We start from the raw sequence: 19,182 nt of genomic DNA, 5'->3' as shown, positions 1-19,182 counted from the left end.
CACTTGAGGGCTCCTCAGCGACACCGGCTACCCCTCTTTTGCAACAGTTATTCCCCTCGCAACAAGCGATGACTGCTGCACAAATTGCGCAATCGATTGAAAACGGCGGGAGCGCCGTTATCGGATTATTGCGGAGAATCAATGCAAGGCGAACGGGCGTAAACGTGACCGAAAGCCGCCACCGCCGAACATGTAGCTGTGGCTGCAGGCGCCTCTAATTTCGCCTTCAGAAGTAACTGCTAATCCCTCCAGCCCGTTTGAAGAAAAACTTGCCAGGTTGAAACGCCGGCGTGAGACCGGAATTTTTTTACAACTTCAGAGCCTTTCCGAGCGACAATTTCGCCGGTGTATTTCACGCCTGCGTTCATCACTGGTGGCCGGTTTATGCGTGCATGGTTTGGGGATGGAAGGAAAGGGGCATCCACGCACAGCTGGGCTTCATGCCACTACCGATTGCATGCTTATGCTGCTGGTTGCAGATATAAACGTGGAAGTCTCGTTGCTCGATGCGTTCTGTCTGTCAGCCGTCCTCCGGAATCGAGGTTTGAGTTTGGGTTGGTGTGTTTCACAGTCAGTAAGAGGCCTACGAGGGGCAGGGAAACGGACAGCTACAGTTCCGCCCAGTATGATACAGCTTGAGGCCTTTCAGGTTTCAACTCGCTATGGTCTTGGGCCCTTGAAAGAAAATACGTAAACAGTGGAAGTGTGTTCTACGTTGATGTGGCAGGAGCGTCGCCCGTAGGGTTCTTCACTGCCGCTGTACTTCACAGGAACAGATAGTCCATGAGCTATCCTGCCCCGTTCCTTACTCCACGCAAGCTAAGGCGATAGGAGTAAGCCTCGAACCCGAAGTCAATGACTAAAATCACGGACTCTCCATCTCTCTGTGGAAGCTATTTTGCGGGCTAGGTACCGCCCTTGGACTACAGTATTTTAAAACGGGAGTGCAGCTCGTACACCCCGCACCTAAAGAAACTGTGTGGTTTTGGTACCGCGCACGCGGCTGCCCGAGCGTGTGCGTATACCAACCGGGCGCCTCACTCATGCTGTCTCCGCTGGGAGATTAGGAAACCGCTTCTGTGGTTTAGAGAAATCGTCACCGCGATGACGGCCAGCGTTCCCCAGCCTCTGCAAATGGCCTGAGCAAAGCCGATGAGAAAATACTACGGCGCCTGCAGACGAACACATTTGTGTGTCCTGCAGTAGAAAATCATTTCGACCCTAAATCAGATGGCCGGTGTCTGCACTTTGGGGAGGTTTCCGATACCCTGCACGTGGTGAGGGCATGTCAGCAATCCTGCTCTATCCCCCAACCCTTCCCCAACCAGATAAGCATGGCAGGCAGCCCTGCTCAGTTTATCGGGCAGGGGTACCAAAGGGCTTTAGCTAAGCGCGCGAGAGCGGCGGCCTCGATCAAGGGGTCCCCGGAATAGGGACTGCACCTGTGCGTAGGGCCCCAGTCCCTAATTGTCTTTTCCTTTCACTCCGTCTCCTCCTGTATGACTGACGCATGTCATTCGCTTGGAGGCACAAAAGTGGGGATTGAAGAAGCGTCGGCCGCACACTGGAGCGAATGGGCGTAAAAACCACAGAAAGATGCTGCCGCCGCCGTTACCGCTTCAATTTCCAGCTGGTCGAGTACAACTGCAAATTTACCAGGATGAACAGCAACTTGACTGCTTGGAACTCCGAAGGTTAGCCAGCATTACTTATTCAGCAAAAGGCGTCCATAGCGACATTTTCGCCGGTGCCTTTACTTCTAAGCACGAGAACATAGATTGTTGCAAGTTTATGAGTGCACGGGTTAGGAGTGGTGCGATGCGCTGGCGTGCATGTGCAGCCATATCTTTCATGCCCTTACTAATGTATGTCCATAGTGTTGGTCGGAGGTATAACAGTGGATGTCAAACGGCCTGATGCGACCACTGTCCTCACCGATGTCATCAGCGGTCGAGCGGATTTGGTTGGTGTGTTACAAAATATCATGGTGCCTAAGACGCCGGAGAGAAACGGACAGCTCCATCTTTGTCTGCTCTATCAAAGCAGGGGCGCCTCCCAGTGTCATTCATCTAATATGCTCAACTGGATATGCTCAACTGGATATATGCTCAACTGGAAACAACACGTTTTGTTTCGTGCACTCCTTGGAGTGCGTCGAGCTTCGCGGGTCATCCTCATGCGGAAGGGCACTGATTTTCTCTTGCTGTTGCTCAATAATATGTATACGTATGTAGCGTGCACACAGTTTCAGCAGTATGGAGCAGCATTACTGATATTATTTCAAGTATAAACGTTTGTCCCGGCGACCAAACCAAGTGGCAGGCAGACAGAGACATGCCAAAAAACTTTCTTTTGGGTTTCCCACGAAGGAGAATAGTTGTAAAGCAAGTTATTCTGGCCTCCCTACTTATATTCCTGTAAATGTATCCCTTCTGAACAGTTAGGGAAGCTACAGTTATGCTGTCAGCCATTACACTGAAATGTGCTCCCGGGCTAGCCTGAAACCACTCTCATTACTGGTAAGATATTGGAAAGAAATTGCCTCCAATATTCCTGACAAAATGCCAAGCTATTTGAACTATGAATCCGGGCCTATTGAACTGCTGTAATGTCATTTTGATTACTAATCACACCGCATGAGCCATCAGCAAAGCTTCAGTACGAAACGAAACTTAACGCTCATTTCTTATCAAAAGTTGTGCAAAAAATAAATACACCGAAAAGCCCATGCTGCGTCCACGCACTTTACAGCGTTATGTATGTCTTAAGGCAAGACACCTACAATATTTGACCGAGGATGTCGCTTTACAACCTGGCAAAAATTAATTCACTAAAACCACGCGGTACTCGACTCGGGACCATAAGAAGAAGCCCGGGCAGCGCGCTGAAGTCAATGGAAGTTTGCTAAAGGTCTGCAAAATACATCCGCGGGTTACGCAATGCGGAAGAAAAATGTTTGAAAACGTATATCGGCATATCGCCTTGCATCAATAATATCCCAGTATTATTCTATTTCCGCGTACCTCAGCGTTCAACATCCATTCCTCTATAGTGCGTGCGCCCAAAACCGTATTCTATCCCATATGATTGCATGGAAGCGTCAAGGAATTATGTTAAGTCACTTCAGGTACCTAGCCTATCAGAATAAACCAGAGTTCTTGATAGTTACTAGGCTAACCAATAAATGGCGATGGTTTATCATACTAACACTTCTACAATCTCAAGGAATTACTCGAACAAATTATACTTTTCAAAGCATTTCTGTGCCTAAAGTAAGGATGCCAATTTGAGATTTGCCGAGAATGTTACAACTTTTTCGTTTGATTTTATGCCGAGCTATTTTACAACTCTTCTTCTGCGGGAGATTTTCGTACGGCATAAGAAAAATTTTTCAAAGGTACAACATTGCACCCATTTCGACAAACCTTCGAGATGAAACCGGTGCTGGAGCCCCATTATCTACCGCCTAACATTAGGGGTTCTCCCAGGTTACACAGAACTCGGCAAGTCCACAGCAGGTGTTCAGCGTCAGCTCCTGACGCAGTACGCACACAATAAGGGCAGGTGACTGCAAAGAGCGCATCGTAGCGACAATTCCAAGCGTCTGTAGCTGCTGGGAAATAATGAACTGCTGGGGATAACGCCACCCCAACTCGAAGCACCCGCAGCAGGACCTTCTCCCAGCAAGTGAGCCAACTGCGAAGGGGAGTTTCTAGCGATGGAAATAGAGCACGCGAGGCTGGACAACCAACCATTGCGTCGCAGCCGCCAACTCAGGGACATGAAGGACGGCGGCTGGGGGCTGGTGAAGGCCACAGCCAGAGCTACCTTGTCAGAGGGATGTTGTCAGTCACCTCATGGTACAGCCAGCGTGGCGTCGCAGCACAAAGGCTGGCATCATGTCAGGCGACTTGCCTATTAAACAGAACCGTATTTTCAAAATAAAATTTTCTTTGTTCTCTCGGGGATAAAAAGTCCCCTGCTATAGACAAATCGCTGAGGTTGCAACTCACCAGGGATGGGTACTCGACATCACCCGTCTTCGGCGACTGATGTGCAAATGGCGGCATGGCGACGCAGCCTTTATCGTGCTCGACGGTACTGGTGGAGCTGATGATGATCACTATGTCCGCAAATGAGTGCCTGCGCACAAATACGAACAAGTCAGGGCTAATATTTGTACCTTCACGAAGCAAACGTCATTCCTACCCTCATGAGCTTTCTCTTCAACCTAGTTTAGTAGCCTTGAGGAGAATCTAGGTCCTCCAAAATTTGTAAAACCCGACAAAGTTATCGAAAGGTCGCATTCGCCTTCAATACGCGCCGTCATTTGGAACAAGGTGCCCCCGACATTTCATGACCACTACGCGACCCTGCAGAAGGCGCGAAGCAATAGTTTTGGATCCCATTCATGGCCTCTACACCACGGTTATGAGAACCATTTTGTTTAATGCCCTTTTCAGCGCTAGCATCATTCCTTCCCCCTGTAACCTTGGCTTTAAATAAGGCAGGAACGCATGACGTCGCTTCGTACCATCTTTTTGACATCTGGGCATACAGCTTGGCGCATCAGCCGCGCAGTCAGCATCTTAACGTCCCCGCATTGCCTTTTTGCCGGGCTCATGCTGGCTTATGGGAACCATACGTCGGTACACTGGCTCAGATAGCCCTACTTCAGCGCCCGGGGCCATAGAAGCTTTTAAATACTAGGTCTAGTCTTTGTGTATGTTGCTAAGGTGCGAATGTAATTCATAGACCCGTGGTCTTCTTGTCATAAAACCGCATCGTCCACAGCACTCTCATACCGCGTTACGCTGGTGCCTAATCCCCTGCATATTCCGAAAGGCGCGCATTCGCCTCATAGTTCCCTCTGATATCACCCCCAATAGCGCTGTGCTATCACGGACGCGTTAGAACGGGGCAAGGACATTGCTTGCATTTCTACATTCTCATATTCTTGCTGTCTTGTTTCATTTAGAATAAGCCAAGTCTCCCACTACGCCCGAATTCCCCTTTCGAAAAATTACACCATCTCCCCGAAGGGAACTATGTGGTGATGCAATGCGTGGGGGTTCCGTGTAGGTTCCACACCGGAGCAGAACCGGCGCAGGCGGTGTCTCACAGCAGACTGAACGCCGCGCAGTGCGCGCACCTGCTTTTATAGAGCTGGAGGAGAGAAGAATGGAGGAGAGATGCGCATGCGCAGTGGGGGTGTGGACGGCGCCACAAGGGAGGGACATAGCCCCGACCATGAGATGGCTCCTGGACCGACAGTGTCGCCGGTGTCTTCCTGGGCCGGCACGAGACAAGCACGCTTCCCCTTTAAGGGCTATTGAGCGACAGTGTTGCCGGTATCTTCCTGAGCCGGCACGAGACGAGCCGAGCGGCGAGGAGGAGAGCGGCGTTATAAGAGCTGGCGTGGAGAGGGGGACGGGGGGAGGAGAGGTGCGGACGCCGGACGCCGACGGACGACGGATGGCGGACTAAGAGATGCTTTGTATCTAAAATTTCGCTTCTGCTTCTATCAGACCACCTTCCCGGGACGTATAAACGAGCCTATATAGACACGGAAGCCGCGCAGATGTGCTGATCCAGCAATGCTACCCGAACAGAGTAGGACTGAAGGCGCCCTTCTGCCGCTGTGCGCCTGAGAGAAGTTGTATCATGTCCGAATTCGCCACGATGTGGCTGCCGACGAGCAACCAAGGAAATAAAACAGAGATTTTTTAGATTATTGTTATCCGTGCATTGAACTTGCTATAATTTGGGAGGCGTGTACTGGGTGCACATGTTGCCAGTCTGTGGAAAGTACTGCCGCTGTGTAGTTCCGATTGTTATAGCTATTTCTGCACAAAACTCCATGACTTGCAGTAGCGGAGATACTCTAGCTTCCGAGCTTCCGTTCACTCCTCGCGCCGCACCCATTGTTGAGGTCTTCCTCCGGGCTCTGCCACGTTCCCGGTACGCCCCTGCTTCTTCAGCGTGACATCCATACCCGTAACAGGAAATTTGTACCATAACATATTCCGCATCCGCTAGGAGACTAATCCGCTCAATTCCAGATTTTCATAAAAGGGGACCGAAGGAGAGTAGTGTAAGGCTTCGACCCAAACGACCGACGTGGATGACGTCAGCGGGAGCGCAAGTGGAGAACGACAAAAAAAAATTCCGAGCGTAAAACATCCTAAAAGTCGGTATGGAGTAAAGGATGATCAGCGAGGATCCCACGAGTCGACTAAGAGATGATAGGACAACAAAATATTTTATTTCCCCAAAGCGTTTGTTCCCAGATAGTCACTGAGCCGAGTGAGGTCACCGGTCCGAGCGTGCAGAACTTAGAGGGACAATCCGAGCTCCTACGTCTTCTTCCTCGAGGCCAACACTGCCGATCATTCGTGAAATCAGACCATGATAGTGGTTTGCCATGGGCACATGAGCTCGTTCGCCTGCTATGGCGCCTTTTGCTCATTACACTTATTAATTTGTCTATTTATTGGTTTGCTTGTTTTGTTTGTTTCCACACAGTGTGATCCGATCAGATAATCTTGCAGGAAGGATAAAATCATAAAATATGCAATATTACACAACACAGGCCTCCATACAACATTTCATTCACCACTATGGCGGTTTGTGCAAGCAAGCGAACTGTTTCGGTATATTCTAATCCCCACGTAACCATAAAATTGGGAGGTAAAGGGACAAGAGGAATGCGATTATGTTTCGTAAGTAGATTTTACAGGTAAATATTTATAACCGAAAGGTATAGGCGCTTCTCGTACAAATACGAGAAAAAATTTCATCCGTTCAGCTGTTATGCACGGAGGCAATTTTTTTTATTCGATTATGACTAGTAAAAACCATCAAAGTTTTAAAGTAGTCAGTGCGGCATTGGATATGCTCAATCTGTTAGCGAGAGCGTTTGTCACATTATTCAGTTTTATGTTGTTGATATATACTTTGAACTATCTATCATTAACTGCTTGCTAACTAAGTAGTAGAAGGGATTCTGCAGTGCTTGTTTCGCACGCTGTTTCAGGGTTAAAAGACATGTCTTTGTTCGGAGTTCTGCGCTCAAATCAGTTGCCCTGTATTTGTTATAAACTTAATTGCTTTCCTATTTACAATTTATAGTTCACAAGGTTGTTCGTAGAAAGAAACCAAGTCTCGTTTGCGAACTACCGAGTTGCCTTTATATATGTTTTAGCCGATCTTCTTCCTCCTTGGAGTCGCTGGCCAATTGTTCTCAAAAAATCTCGGCGTATGGCGACCGATGTGGGGTTGGTGAGCGTTGAATACGACCTTACGTCATGTGTTACATTTCGGCCAATACATTAGGCCTTATTATTGACTATCAGACCAATATTATGTACGGCGTAGCAAAACATTTGATATTTATCGTTTTAAGATGATTGTTACAGCAGAACATTTCGTTGCGCTAATGGTCGTGTGCTGCAGTTGGAGTACCAAGCTGTGACTGACTTCAGGGCGTGGTTAAGTAAATGATCTCGCGGGGAATTGATCTCTACAAATAATACATCCTCCGAAAAAACACTAACTCTTACTCTGGCCTCTGCAGATAAATCATTCATAAACACTAAAACAAAGTAGGCGCCAGAACACGGCCGTATTCCTGGTAAACCGGACGTGAGTATGGGTACTTGATAATCTTGAGTGCATTGCGATCTGTCAGCAAAGTATTATCTGATCCGGTAGGAAATCGGCCTTCTATGCTTTCTGCTAACTTTGCTAGCAGTTTTTGTTCGGTACCCGATTCACGCTCTTCAGAAATGGAGCTTGACATAGCCTGTTTTCTTCTTTCTGTCAAGGCTTAAAGGGGCCATGCAGAAAAAACACAAGTTTTAATCGACCACATTTAGGGGAAATCCCCAAGATGGAGTACGTTTTTGTGAAGTAATATTTGACATACACCTCACTTCAGAAGTGCGGCTACATAGAAAAGCTGTACAGCTTTCCTTTCGTTGCCACACGGCAGCGTTGAGGTGGATGTCAGATATTCCTTCCCAAAAACACAAGTTTCGTTCATTCGAAAGATTTTGTCGCTACAATCATACTGACACCACTTTTAATGCACACTTCGATCAAATATGCTGTATAATTAGGAAAAAAGAGAATATCCATCCGACACACCACCTCATTTCCCGCAACAGAACCTATGATGTCATATATACACAGCTGTGCGATTGGCTGAAGCCACCAAAACCAAACGAAAATTAGGCACGGCTTATCAGCTTGCCGAACGAGCTATTTCCACTTAAAGTCATGTTACTGCAGTAAGAATGTTGCGGTAAGCAATGAAAGGTACGAAAATACACGTAAGCATAGAAGAACCGATGCGCACTGCTGTTAATACTGGGCACACTATGCTTGTTTTAGCTGCACTGCAGCCCCGAGCATTGGAGTTGTCTGACACGGCACTGGCCGATTGGCGTAAGCGACGTTGTCTTACGTGATTCTGTTTGTCGACGATACCCCATGCTTTACGAACCGATTGCATTCAACGGTAACAAAAACAAGCCAGGTGCAAACACGGACAGCGGTCCATGACCGAGTATGGTAGCGCCATATGCGAGAACTTACGGCAAGCAAGGCTGAAAAGCCGAATGACGCAGTGGAAGTTCATTTGAATGCGCGCCCTTGTGACTTCATTGCTTTCGTCACGAAAACACAATTTCGCGGGAGAATCAAAATTTTATTTCAAAGTGAGAATTTCTCTGGGGGCACTATAAGCGCTGGGGGCACTATAAAACAAAAAATCTTTCGAATAAAACAAATGCATTTGTCCGCAAGGCCCCTTCAAGGAAAGACGGGAATCAATTCGAAAACGACATCCAAGGGAAACATTAATAAAATATTGCGTTTGCAAAAAAGAATTTTACAACACATAGCAAATGTTGACGGGATATTCCCCACTGGAAATTTATTTTTACAATATAATATTATTCGATTTGAACACAACTTCGAATTTCGCATACTGCAATCAGTGTATTTTTGCGGAAGTGAACATCAAACTTTCTTACACACTTTAGCCTCTCTTACGCCCTGCGGCACTTAAGTTATGATCAGAAATAGTGAATTATGGTTTATCCCCTACTTTCGAACGCAATATAAGTTACAGTCGCTAAAACATAATTTACCCGTGACACTTAAGAAATTCAAAAATACAGCCTTTAATTCTCAAAAAAAAGTTACTGGAGTATTTTATTAACGTCAGTATAAATATTTGATTTACAGAATGAATGTAGGTGGTGACAACGTATGCAAGATACAAATTCTTATGAGGGCGAAGAATGTGTACACGTAAAATTTCTCGTGTTTTTGAATGGTTTCTTTTGTGGTCGTGTGTATGAATGTGACTGAAATTGTGTTATGATTCCGGTACGTGTATACTCCATGTCCTGCGAAGTTCTACACGCGACTTATTTCTGCAATTTCTATTTTTGCCTGCGGACCTTTTGCAATTTCTATACGATAATCGTATCCTTTGTAAAAGTTGTATTATTTATATCATTTGTACAACTTGCATTACGTTTGTTTTTTCATAGCCTAAAGGGCTACTTTTTGCGGTTTTGTTGTTTGTTGTTTTTGTTGTACATTGTTGTTGTTATGTACAACAGCTCCTAGGCCTAGTCAAGCTGCAACTCGCAGCTTATAGGACAGGAGGCCATCCAGCTGTTGATCTGGAGAATAAATGAATAAATGAAATGAAATGAAACGAAGTTGGGTTAGAGGCGACAGTTCACGACGGGAACTGCCTTTAGTGGTACAAAACTGACCTGATAGTTGTAGAACAAATTACGTGCTTAAGAACGATGTGTACAAACCGTTTTCACGATTTGCTTGTTGGGGATATGGTCTAAGTTGGAAACACGTTTAACTGCGACTTGCGTGAACGGAGATTGCTTTTGGCATTTTTTTAACCCACAGGTAGCGAACTAGTTCAATGCCATTTGGTAAATATTATGCATCAATATTTTGCTATTCATTCAACACATCTTTTAAGAAATACATTCGATATGTCATCGGTTCCGCTCCCTTTTTAGAAGCTTTTCCGATGAGAAAATACGAGAGCGTTTCTAGATGCTCTCAACGAGGAAACGCGCCCATCGGTATGTCGTGCTTGCTGTGTTGCGTTTTCAATGCATACCATACACCTGTAGGATTAATATATTTAAGTACAGGCAAAAGAAATCAGGAGGTATTGACAGCAAACTCCCAGTCTTTTACTTTTGATACCTTTACTATCATACCTGAGGCTTCTGTGTTTAAATGGCGTTATCATATCTCCCACACTGCCAATTCGTTAGCGTCAGGGGAACAAAAGAGGTGAGTGTTTATTCCTTCGAGTGCTAAGAGCCCCAGTAGGGAATAACAAGGCCGCGGTATCCGGGAACGACACCGACTAAAGCGGAGCTGGACTTGATTAAATTCCAGGGTAATAACTCGTCCCACTCCAGCCTTGCATGCCTGAGCTACTAGCCATGATGCACAGCTTGGTCTGTGAGCGTGCGCTAGTCTCACACGCTCTCTTATTCACCACACTTGTGCGCGGCGGTGTCACTGAGCCCCCAAGGCTATCAAATATTTTTCATGGCATTCTGGGATGAACAACTAGACAACCAAGCCCCACCCCGCCGACGCATCTTTCCTTGGACGTGTTGCCGTCTCGGAGCAGGTACACAATATACATGTGCATCTGACCGACGAAGTCAAAATGCCGGCCGTTCAAGCCTTTTGCGGTAGTGCTCTCTGATTTTGCCATTGGTGTTTGCAAGTGTGTGCGCTCAACATAAGGGGGTACGGGAGGCTCTTGTGTACATCCGCATTCGCTCATGTTTTGACTGCGCTCGTGCGCAAAGTGAAACAATTAAACGAAATGACAACATAAATATACCGTACAGTATGGTCTGAGGCATCCTATTCTATAATGTTCACCAGCTATTTAACACTACGTGACACCTTAAGGCCCCCATATGTTTATTATCCATTTCCATGTCCCTGCTTGGGTATTTACATTAGAAAGAATGCAAAGCAGTTCCACTGATCGTGAAAGCTGTCAAGCGCACAGCTGTGATTCACAAGAGGGGCTGTGGTGCCTCTCTGTACTAGTTTCAGCACCAGCCTGGCGTTGATGCAGAAAGTAGTCAAGAGAGGGCGCCGCCGTGCTTGAACAGGTAAATAAGAAGTACTGTGTTGTGTCTTCATTCTTTTTGGTAATTAACACATTGATTGATGATTTTATCCCTTATTTTATATTACTGTGCCCTTATTTGCGGCCTAGGAAGGGTGGCCCCCATGGCAACAACGCCGTGCAAAGACCACCTACAGTGCCACATACCTCAACGGCGTAATGGGATGAACACCGGCTTCAGAACACGAGGGCCTAAGGTTTCATCCCGAATAGGCGAAGTGGCGATCATGTCCAAGCCTCTGCTTGAGTGCGTGACGCCGGTCCAGCTAAGACGACCATCTTCCCTTAAGTGTTATGCACTTAAACGTTTAGGCAAGCTCCACCTAGCGCTCAAACATTCGAGGTTAGGGATGGAACAAATCGCCCTGCGAAAGTGGATGGTGGCTACTATACCCCTTTTAAGAATCTCGGTATGTTCATAATTTATTAAGCTATTACTGCCCCGGTGAGGGCTATATTTGTACTCATGACACTCTGATTTACTATTGTAGGCCATCTTTCCTTCCCACTCTGTCTCTTTAAAGAAGTACTGGCATGAAATTTTCGTGTTACGTTTTTTTCACTGCTAGGGGGGCCTACCTGCCCACAAATCATGTAATGGCGCATTAAACAGTTCATTACAGCGTTGTTATTTACAGGCTCGTTAATTCGTGTCAGTTTCGGTTCGACAAAACGAGCACCGAGGCAGCCGCCATGGCATGGCGGAAGTCGCGACGTCAACGTTCGTGTCGCACCAATCCCGGTGTGGACGCGTGCGCGTCCATACCGACCGTGGTCTCCACCACCATCTCCACGCGCCCGCGGAGCATGAAGACAGTCCCGAAGTCGTGACGTGATACAGACGACGGAGCAGCGCGCGCCTACCTCAGCCAGCACGTTTGCCGTTTGGCACGTCATGGGAGCCCTGACGTCGTCAGTTTGGGGCCAGGAACAGATGGCATCGTGCTGATGGCGCTGTTAAAGGGTACGTGTTCTGTGTGTTCCCGTGTGCGCAAGGATTAAAATGGATTTAAAATGTTAGACTGGAGGGCTACTGTTGACACATGCAGGCAGATAGTTCCATATACAGAAGAAACCTTTTATGTTGTTATCTCAGCTTTGAAGTCTCGTTTCAGTACTCTTTTGGGTCAGCGGTATCGAAACAAGCCCAGTGATTCACTTACTCAGCGGCTTGCTTGTACAGCGTATTAAAAAGGTTGCGACTGGAGGCGTTGCCGTAGTCATTTAGGCCCATGGCGATGATCGTCTTCAGTGAAGTACCAATCTGCCTACGTTTCAGTTCCTGCGGACAAAAAAGTAGCCATTTGAGAAATGTACACCAAAAAGCCTATGGGCACCGCCCCATCACTCGTTGGCTCAATAGACTGTACTATAAAGCAAGGTGCATTTCTTATGGTAAAGACCTAAATGCAGCTACATTTCTTTGCCACACCCTTTCTCAATCACCTCGTGACAGTGAACATGCTCTCTGGCCAATCCAGCCAGTCCAGTCTGTGTAGGCATTAAAACATATTCTTGCTTGGCAGAATATTTGGAAAATATTTTTTCTTGAGCTACCTAAACGCAAACATTTTGGTCTTTCTTTCGATGTGTACCTCCGTCCTTATGTCATTCCATTCCAACGTCACGCAAGAAAAAAAGCGTAGAGTAATTCAGACGCATGTCTACTGATGAGTACGCATTCTTACGCCACATATGTCCATTCTGAGTTGTTTACAGCCAGATTCAGCTAACACATTTTAGTGTTTTCGCTTTTTCCTTCCGGCAGTGGTATATGCACTTTTATAATCCCAGAAATCGGCTGAAAATGTCAAGCAGTGCCTGGTTGCAAAGCTACTTTATGATTTTAGGCAGTTCAATCAATCAATCAATCAATCAATCAATTTATTAATATCTCCAAATGATACATGGGGGTTATATACAGAAGGAGGTCCCAAGGTCAAAGACTGTAGCGGGACCTCCTGCCAAGAATAACTTAAAATACACTGAATAATAGCAGCAAATGAAAAGAGGGATGTGTACAAGAATGATGTAAAGCAGAGTCAATAAGTTAATTACATGGTAGCAATAACTATACACTATCAATTTAGAAAAGAAAAGCACTGAAAAACAAAGCATCAGGAACAATCTTGGTTACGTCTGAGACAGGGACATCAGGTAGCACTTTAATTCTTTTTTGAATTTGTGGAATGTGTTCGAAGACTTAATGGTGGGTGGCATAGAATTCCATAGACAAATAGCCGAGAAGTGCGCTGTCTGTTTGCCGTAGTTAGTTTTTACTCTCGGTAAAATGAAATTGTGCTTAAAAGCAAACCAAGTGGTGTTAGTATTAACAAGACTAGCGGCCAAAAAAGAGAAACACGGAAACTCATTGCGAAGCACCTTAAACAAAAAAATACCTAGGTTATAACTCACCAGTTTGGAAACAGACAAAATACTATTTGAACAAAGCAATGAATGAGCATTCGCGCCATACGTGCTTGACGAGATTATTCGAATAGCTTGATTTTGTATTATTTGTAATGGGTTCAGGTGAGTGTCGTATGTATTGCCCCAGCATGAGATGCAGTATGTAATATGTGGATGAATAAATGAATAGTATAGTGATATTAGCGTTGAATGACTGAAGAAAGATCTTGCTTTAATGAGGATGCGCAAGCCGTAAGCCATTTTTCTCTTTACGTTAGCAATATGATGATGATACTTCAAGTTGGAGTCAAGTAGGACGCCTAAAAATGAGGAGTATTCACTAGCGAAAATTAGCTGATTGTCAATGGTAACAGATGGTGTGGATGCTATGGCCCTTTGGTGGGAATGGAAGACAACAAACTTTGTTTTAGAAGCATTAATTTTTAACTTATTAAGATTACACCACTGTAACACGTTACGAAGATCTACATTTAGTTTAGACGTTATATAGAGACAAAACAGTACTGTCATAGTTGTAGAGGGTGGTATCGTCTGCATATAATAGACATTTTGAAGAGGCAAGGCAATTCGGTAAATCGTTAATGTATAACAAAAAAAGTAGTGGCCCCAATATGGAACCTTGGGGTACGCCAATGTTAGTTGTTCTAGGTTGCGAGTAGACGTCACTTACGGAAACAACCTGAATTCTATCTCGTAAGTAATTTTTAATGAGTAATAATGGAGGACCACAAATTCCAAGCAATTCAAGTTTAGTAAAAAGGATAGAGTGATTGATAGTATCAAATGCTTTAGACAGATCGATAAAAACTGAACCAGCGTAGAAGCCTTCGTCAATAAATGATTTTAGCTTGTCGGTAAGGGAAACCAGGGCCAGATCAGTGGAATAACCAGGACGGAAACCAAATTGGCATGAAGAAAGAATATTAAATTTATTTAAATAGTTTGTTAGACGAGCTGCAATTAGTTTTTCAATTATTTTACTGAAAAATGGCAATATGCATATGGGCCTGTAGTTAGGAAGCAATGATCGATCACCGTTCTTAAAGACTGGAATAATTTTTCCCTGCTTAAGTTCCTCCGGAAACACGCCGTTTTTAAACATTAGATTAATTAAATGAGAAAGTGCCTCCGAAATGAGATGAGCGACCATTTGTATTTGGCTGGGGTGAATATTGTCAAGCCCGGTGCTGGTTATTTTTTGGTTGTGTATGGTATTAAAAATTTCGTGGGGTGTTGTAGGTGAAAGGAAGAATGAATGCGGTAGCCTTGCGTAGTTAGGCTCATAACTGAAAATATCACTTTGATCATGACTGAAAAAGAAATTGCAGAAAGCGTTAGCCATATGAATGGGTTGAACGTACTCGATACCATTGTGCGATATTTTGGAGACATGATCGTGACGCATGCGTCTATTTAAGAAAGAATTTATGATTTCCCATTTTTTCCTTAAATTATGGCCAGCTTCTGTTAATTTATGTTCGTAATACTTTCTTTTGGCGGTCTTCAGTTGCGCAGAAATGTCGTTAGCTAGTTTTTTATACCGAGCAAGTAACTTGATGTTGAAAGGCCGTTTTTTTTTGTTTTTTTGTAAAGATTATCTCGCCTGCGCATGGCCGATAGGAGTGTATCGGTCATCCAGGGATTGTGTGCAAATGGAAATTGCCTTTTACATTTTCGGGTACAGGAGTTAGAAAGCAGGCATGATGAAATTATCAGTAAAAACTGGGAATAGGCTTTCTGCGTGTCATCTGTGTGCATAACTTCAGACCAATCTACTTTTGCGATCGCTTCAACGAACTTTTCTTTGTCCAAGATATTTTTTACAAAAGCAGACGAACGTTGGGGCTGGGTACCGTTAAATTTGATAAAAATGGGGCAGTGATCAGTAATATCGATGTCAAGAACACCAGCTAGAGGCGGAGTAAGTAGATTAGACAGGGCGTGATCAATAAGAGAACCACCGCCGGTACTGGCATGACGAGTTGGAATATTAATAAGACACTCAAATCCGAAGCTGTGAATTGTATTTGTATAGTTAATACATCCGGAAGATGTGTTATCAAGTAAATTTATGTTAATGTCACCCAAGATAACCACATTTTTGTTTTCCAAGCACACACTGTTCAATGACTGTTGAAGAGCTAGGCAAAATTCAGGAATCGATGTTGATGGGGAACGATAAATGCAGCCACAGATAAAAGATTTGCCATCAATATTTAGAAAAGAAGGATCGAACTCAATAAAGACAGATTCACAGTTGGTCACCGAGATGTCTAAATCATACCTTCGCTTATAGGACATATTAGAAGACACAAATAAAGCTACACCACCGTGGTTACTTGTTAACCTGTGACAATATTCGGGTGAATAGGAAGGGAAGCAGTACAGGTCCTTATCGTCGTCCGATAGCCAAGATTCAGTAATTGCGATGATAGAAAAATGGTTATCAAAGGATGAAAGTAGATTTTGAATTTCGTCGAAATGTTTTCGCAGACTTCTTGCGTTGAAATGTATTATAGATTGAGAGTCGCTAGAAAGAAACGATCTTAATTCATTAGCCAAGAATAATGGGGATGTCTGAGGCATGATAATGATCTACATAGGTTACGTCTGGTGCAGTCACTTTACGCGATTTTTGACAGGTCGGATTCTTTGCGGATTCGAAGAACTTTACTGTCAGTAGTCTTCCTCGCCTTGATCTGGCAGTTGTCCGTCCATAGAAACAGCCATTTCTTTTCCTTCTTTAGAGTTAGTGCCTTAGCGAACAATGACTTGTTACCTGAAGTCAAGTGATCATTAATGTAGACCGGGGTGTCTGGTGATGCCACAACACCAATATCACCGAGACAAAGTCTCGCCTTGCGTGCTTGGCTAATGAACTCGGATTTCTTGGTTCGGGAACAAAATCTAGCAATGATATTTTTCTGGTTTTCCGAACGCGTCGGGACCCGATGAACAACGTCGATGTCAAGGGGTTCTAGAGGGCACTCAATCTTTTCCCCAATGGTTTGCATTATTGCGATGCAATCTTCGCCCTGAGTGCAAGGAACACCCTTTATTTCCACGTTGTTCATCCTCGAGTACTGTTCCAGGTCAGCTACCTTTTCAGTCAGAGCCGAGTTTTCCGACTTCAGTGCCTTGTTGTCGGCGACCAATGAAGCGTTCTCACTGCGCAGATCTTCAACAAGCGAGTTCATATGCTCAAGGCTCGACACTAACTCATCAACTTGCTTCTTGAGCTCGAGGATATCAACGCCGGAAGTTTGCATTTTTAGCAAGAACCTACCCAAAACAGCTTCCGCTGTTCGCTCAGTTTCAGCGTCAAGTCTTTGTTGCATGTCGGCAACCATCTTTGCAAGCTCCGCGTTCGTGGGCATATCGCAACGGCAACGACAAGAACAGTGCAAGTGGCAGCAATTACAGCAATAAAATACAAGGAACGCGAGGTTCTCTGGCAATTAGACACTAACCTGCGCAGACAGAGAAGAAAATTCAGGCGACTGTTTCGAGTGCTGTCACTGCTGCCAATGAAGCGCGGCACCCGATGCTGGCTTGTTTATAGCTGTCATCGCTGAAGGCAGTGCCTCCAAGCGATGGCTGGTGATGATGGAGCAGAAGGATCCGGGGATCGCTGATCAGCCTGGTCGAAGCTCACACGTGCCGACGATCAAGGCCTGTGGAAGGCCCCAGATGATCACACGGCAAAAGGCAAGGCTCCTGTAGAAACAGCGGCCGGCAAAGGGGCTGCGCAGACAGAGAAGAAAATTCAGGCGACTGTTTCGAGTGCTGTCACTGCTGCCAATGAAGCGCGGCACCCGATGCTGGCTTGTTTATAGCTGTCATCGCTGAAGGCAGTGCCTCCAAGCGGTGGCTGGTGATGATGGAGCAGAAGGATCCGGGGATCGCTGATCAGCCTGGTCGAAGCTCACACGTGCCGACGATCAAGGCCTGTGGAAGGCCCCAGATGATCACACGGCAAAAGGCAAGGCTCCTGTAGAAACAGCGGCCGGCAAAGGGGCTGCGCAGACAGAGAAGAAAATTCAGGCGACTGTTTCGAGTGCTGTCACTGCTGCCAATGAAGCGCGGCACCCGATGCTGGCTTGTTTATAGCTGTCATCGCTGAAGGCAGTGCCTCCAAGCGGTGGCTGGTGATGATGGAGCAGAAGGATCCGGGGATCGCTGATCAGCCTGGTCGAAGCTCACACGTGCCGACGATCAAGGCCTGTGGAAGGCCCCAGATGATCACACGGCAAAAGGCAAGGCTCCTGTAGAAACAGCGGCCGGCAAAGGGGCTGCGCAGACAGAGAAGAAAATTCAGGCGACTGTTTCGAGTGCTGTCACTGCTGCCATTGCCTTTGCGCACGTTCTTCTAAGTTCTGTGGTAGTTCTGCTTACCACAAGACCATTCGCGAACAGTCTACAACAGTTTCAGTTTGGTTTCTGCATAGCGAAAGTCATATTTAGCGCTACTACGCAGTTACCCAACTTCAAGGCTCCTGCCATGGCGCCTGGAGCGTCCGTGACTGATCCTCGAACAAAGCACGCCCGCTCCTGATTTACCCCTACCCTAACCCGATTTCTACTATAAGAACTTCAGAGGCAAGTCAAAAGCTCACACCCAGTCGCCAGATATCTCTTCCGCCAAGGACAGCTCTTCAAACCGGCCTTACACTGCCAGCTGTTCGCCTTCCAGTTTCGTTTCCATGCGAGGGTATCCCCGGCTGTCTAATGTTGCTGCTTAGTTGAACTGTCTATTCGGACGGAGTCTCCGATACGTTTTTGTACTGTTTCATTTTAAAACTGTCAGGTGGCGCTGCAATAGAGGAGGCTCATTGTGCTGATCTTTTTCAGCACATTGCGCAACTGCTACTCGGCCAAAGACCGCAGGGCACGATTCTAGCGCATCGTACCTCATTTTTACGAGCAAGGCTACAATTGCGAGTAAGAAGATGATAATAAAGCTCAGCTATATGTTTTGAGAGATAACCGACCGTGAACGTCAACAAGCGTCAACCACGGCGTTACGTTTTTAACTTCAAGCATGTTTTTTTTTTTTTTTCGCATCGCGTGCTTGTCCGAAATATTGTGCTCGCTGTAAATGCAAAGTCAGTCATTGACAAGATGTTTTTACGTTATTTGGGGGCAAATTGATGCCTCTGATAATGTCAAACCACCAGATTTACTCTAAGGAACCACCCGAAATTGCACATTTTGAATTAGAGGTTGGGCTTCACCGCATGACACGGGCACTGTGCGTGCTAACATATTTTATTTATATCTGACAAACTGTTCGGCGCAAGTCGACATTTTTTCTAGGGCGTGTTTTTAAAATGTTTCCCTACAAAATGTATATTCTAATTTTTTTTCTACTACTGGTGGTTTGATATACACAACTCTTTTTTTTTTTGTCCTTTTTTTCGGCAACTTGACAAAAAGTTTGATTTTTGTACTTTTTCTCACAACTACGATGTACAAAATATTTGAAAACTGGTGTTATTGGAAAGGCCGTTAAATAATCTGCATTTTTTGTTGCTGCATTTAGT

The 19,182-nt window shown here is 45.5% G+C and overlaps 1 protein-coding gene across 1 annotated transcript in view; it reads right to left on the bottom strand.

Moving 5' to 3' along the window:
• Nucleotides 1-17,968, bottom strand: part of LOC144149290 (uncharacterized) — a 32,176-nt gene extending 14,208 nt beyond the window's left edge. Inside the window, exons 1-3 of the mRNA XM_077680856.1 lie at nt 17,110-17,968; nt 12,373-12,491; nt 4,014-4,143 (exon numbers count right to left, since the gene is read on the bottom strand). Of these exons, the coding sequence (XP_077536982.1) occupies nt 4,014-4,143; nt 12,373-12,443 (201 nt within the window). The 5' untranslated portion in view covers nt 12,444-12,491; nt 17,110-17,968. The remainder of the gene's footprint in view (nt 1-4,013; nt 4,144-12,372; nt 12,492-17,109) is intronic.
• Between the last annotated feature and the right edge of the window lie 1,214 nt (nt 17,969-19,182).

This window comes from Haemaphysalis longicornis, unplaced genomic scaffold, assembly GCF_048455015.1.
Source record: "Haemaphysalis longicornis isolate Haplotype H1 unplaced genomic scaffold, Haemaphysalis longicornis Haplotype H1 scaffold_8, whole genome shotgun sequence".
Lineage (NCBI taxonomy): Eukaryota > Metazoa > Arthropoda > Arachnida > Ixodida > Ixodidae > Haemaphysalis > Haemaphysalis longicornis.
The sequence above is the reverse complement of the archived record's forward strand: the minus strand, read 5'-3'. Positions and strand labels throughout refer to the sequence as shown.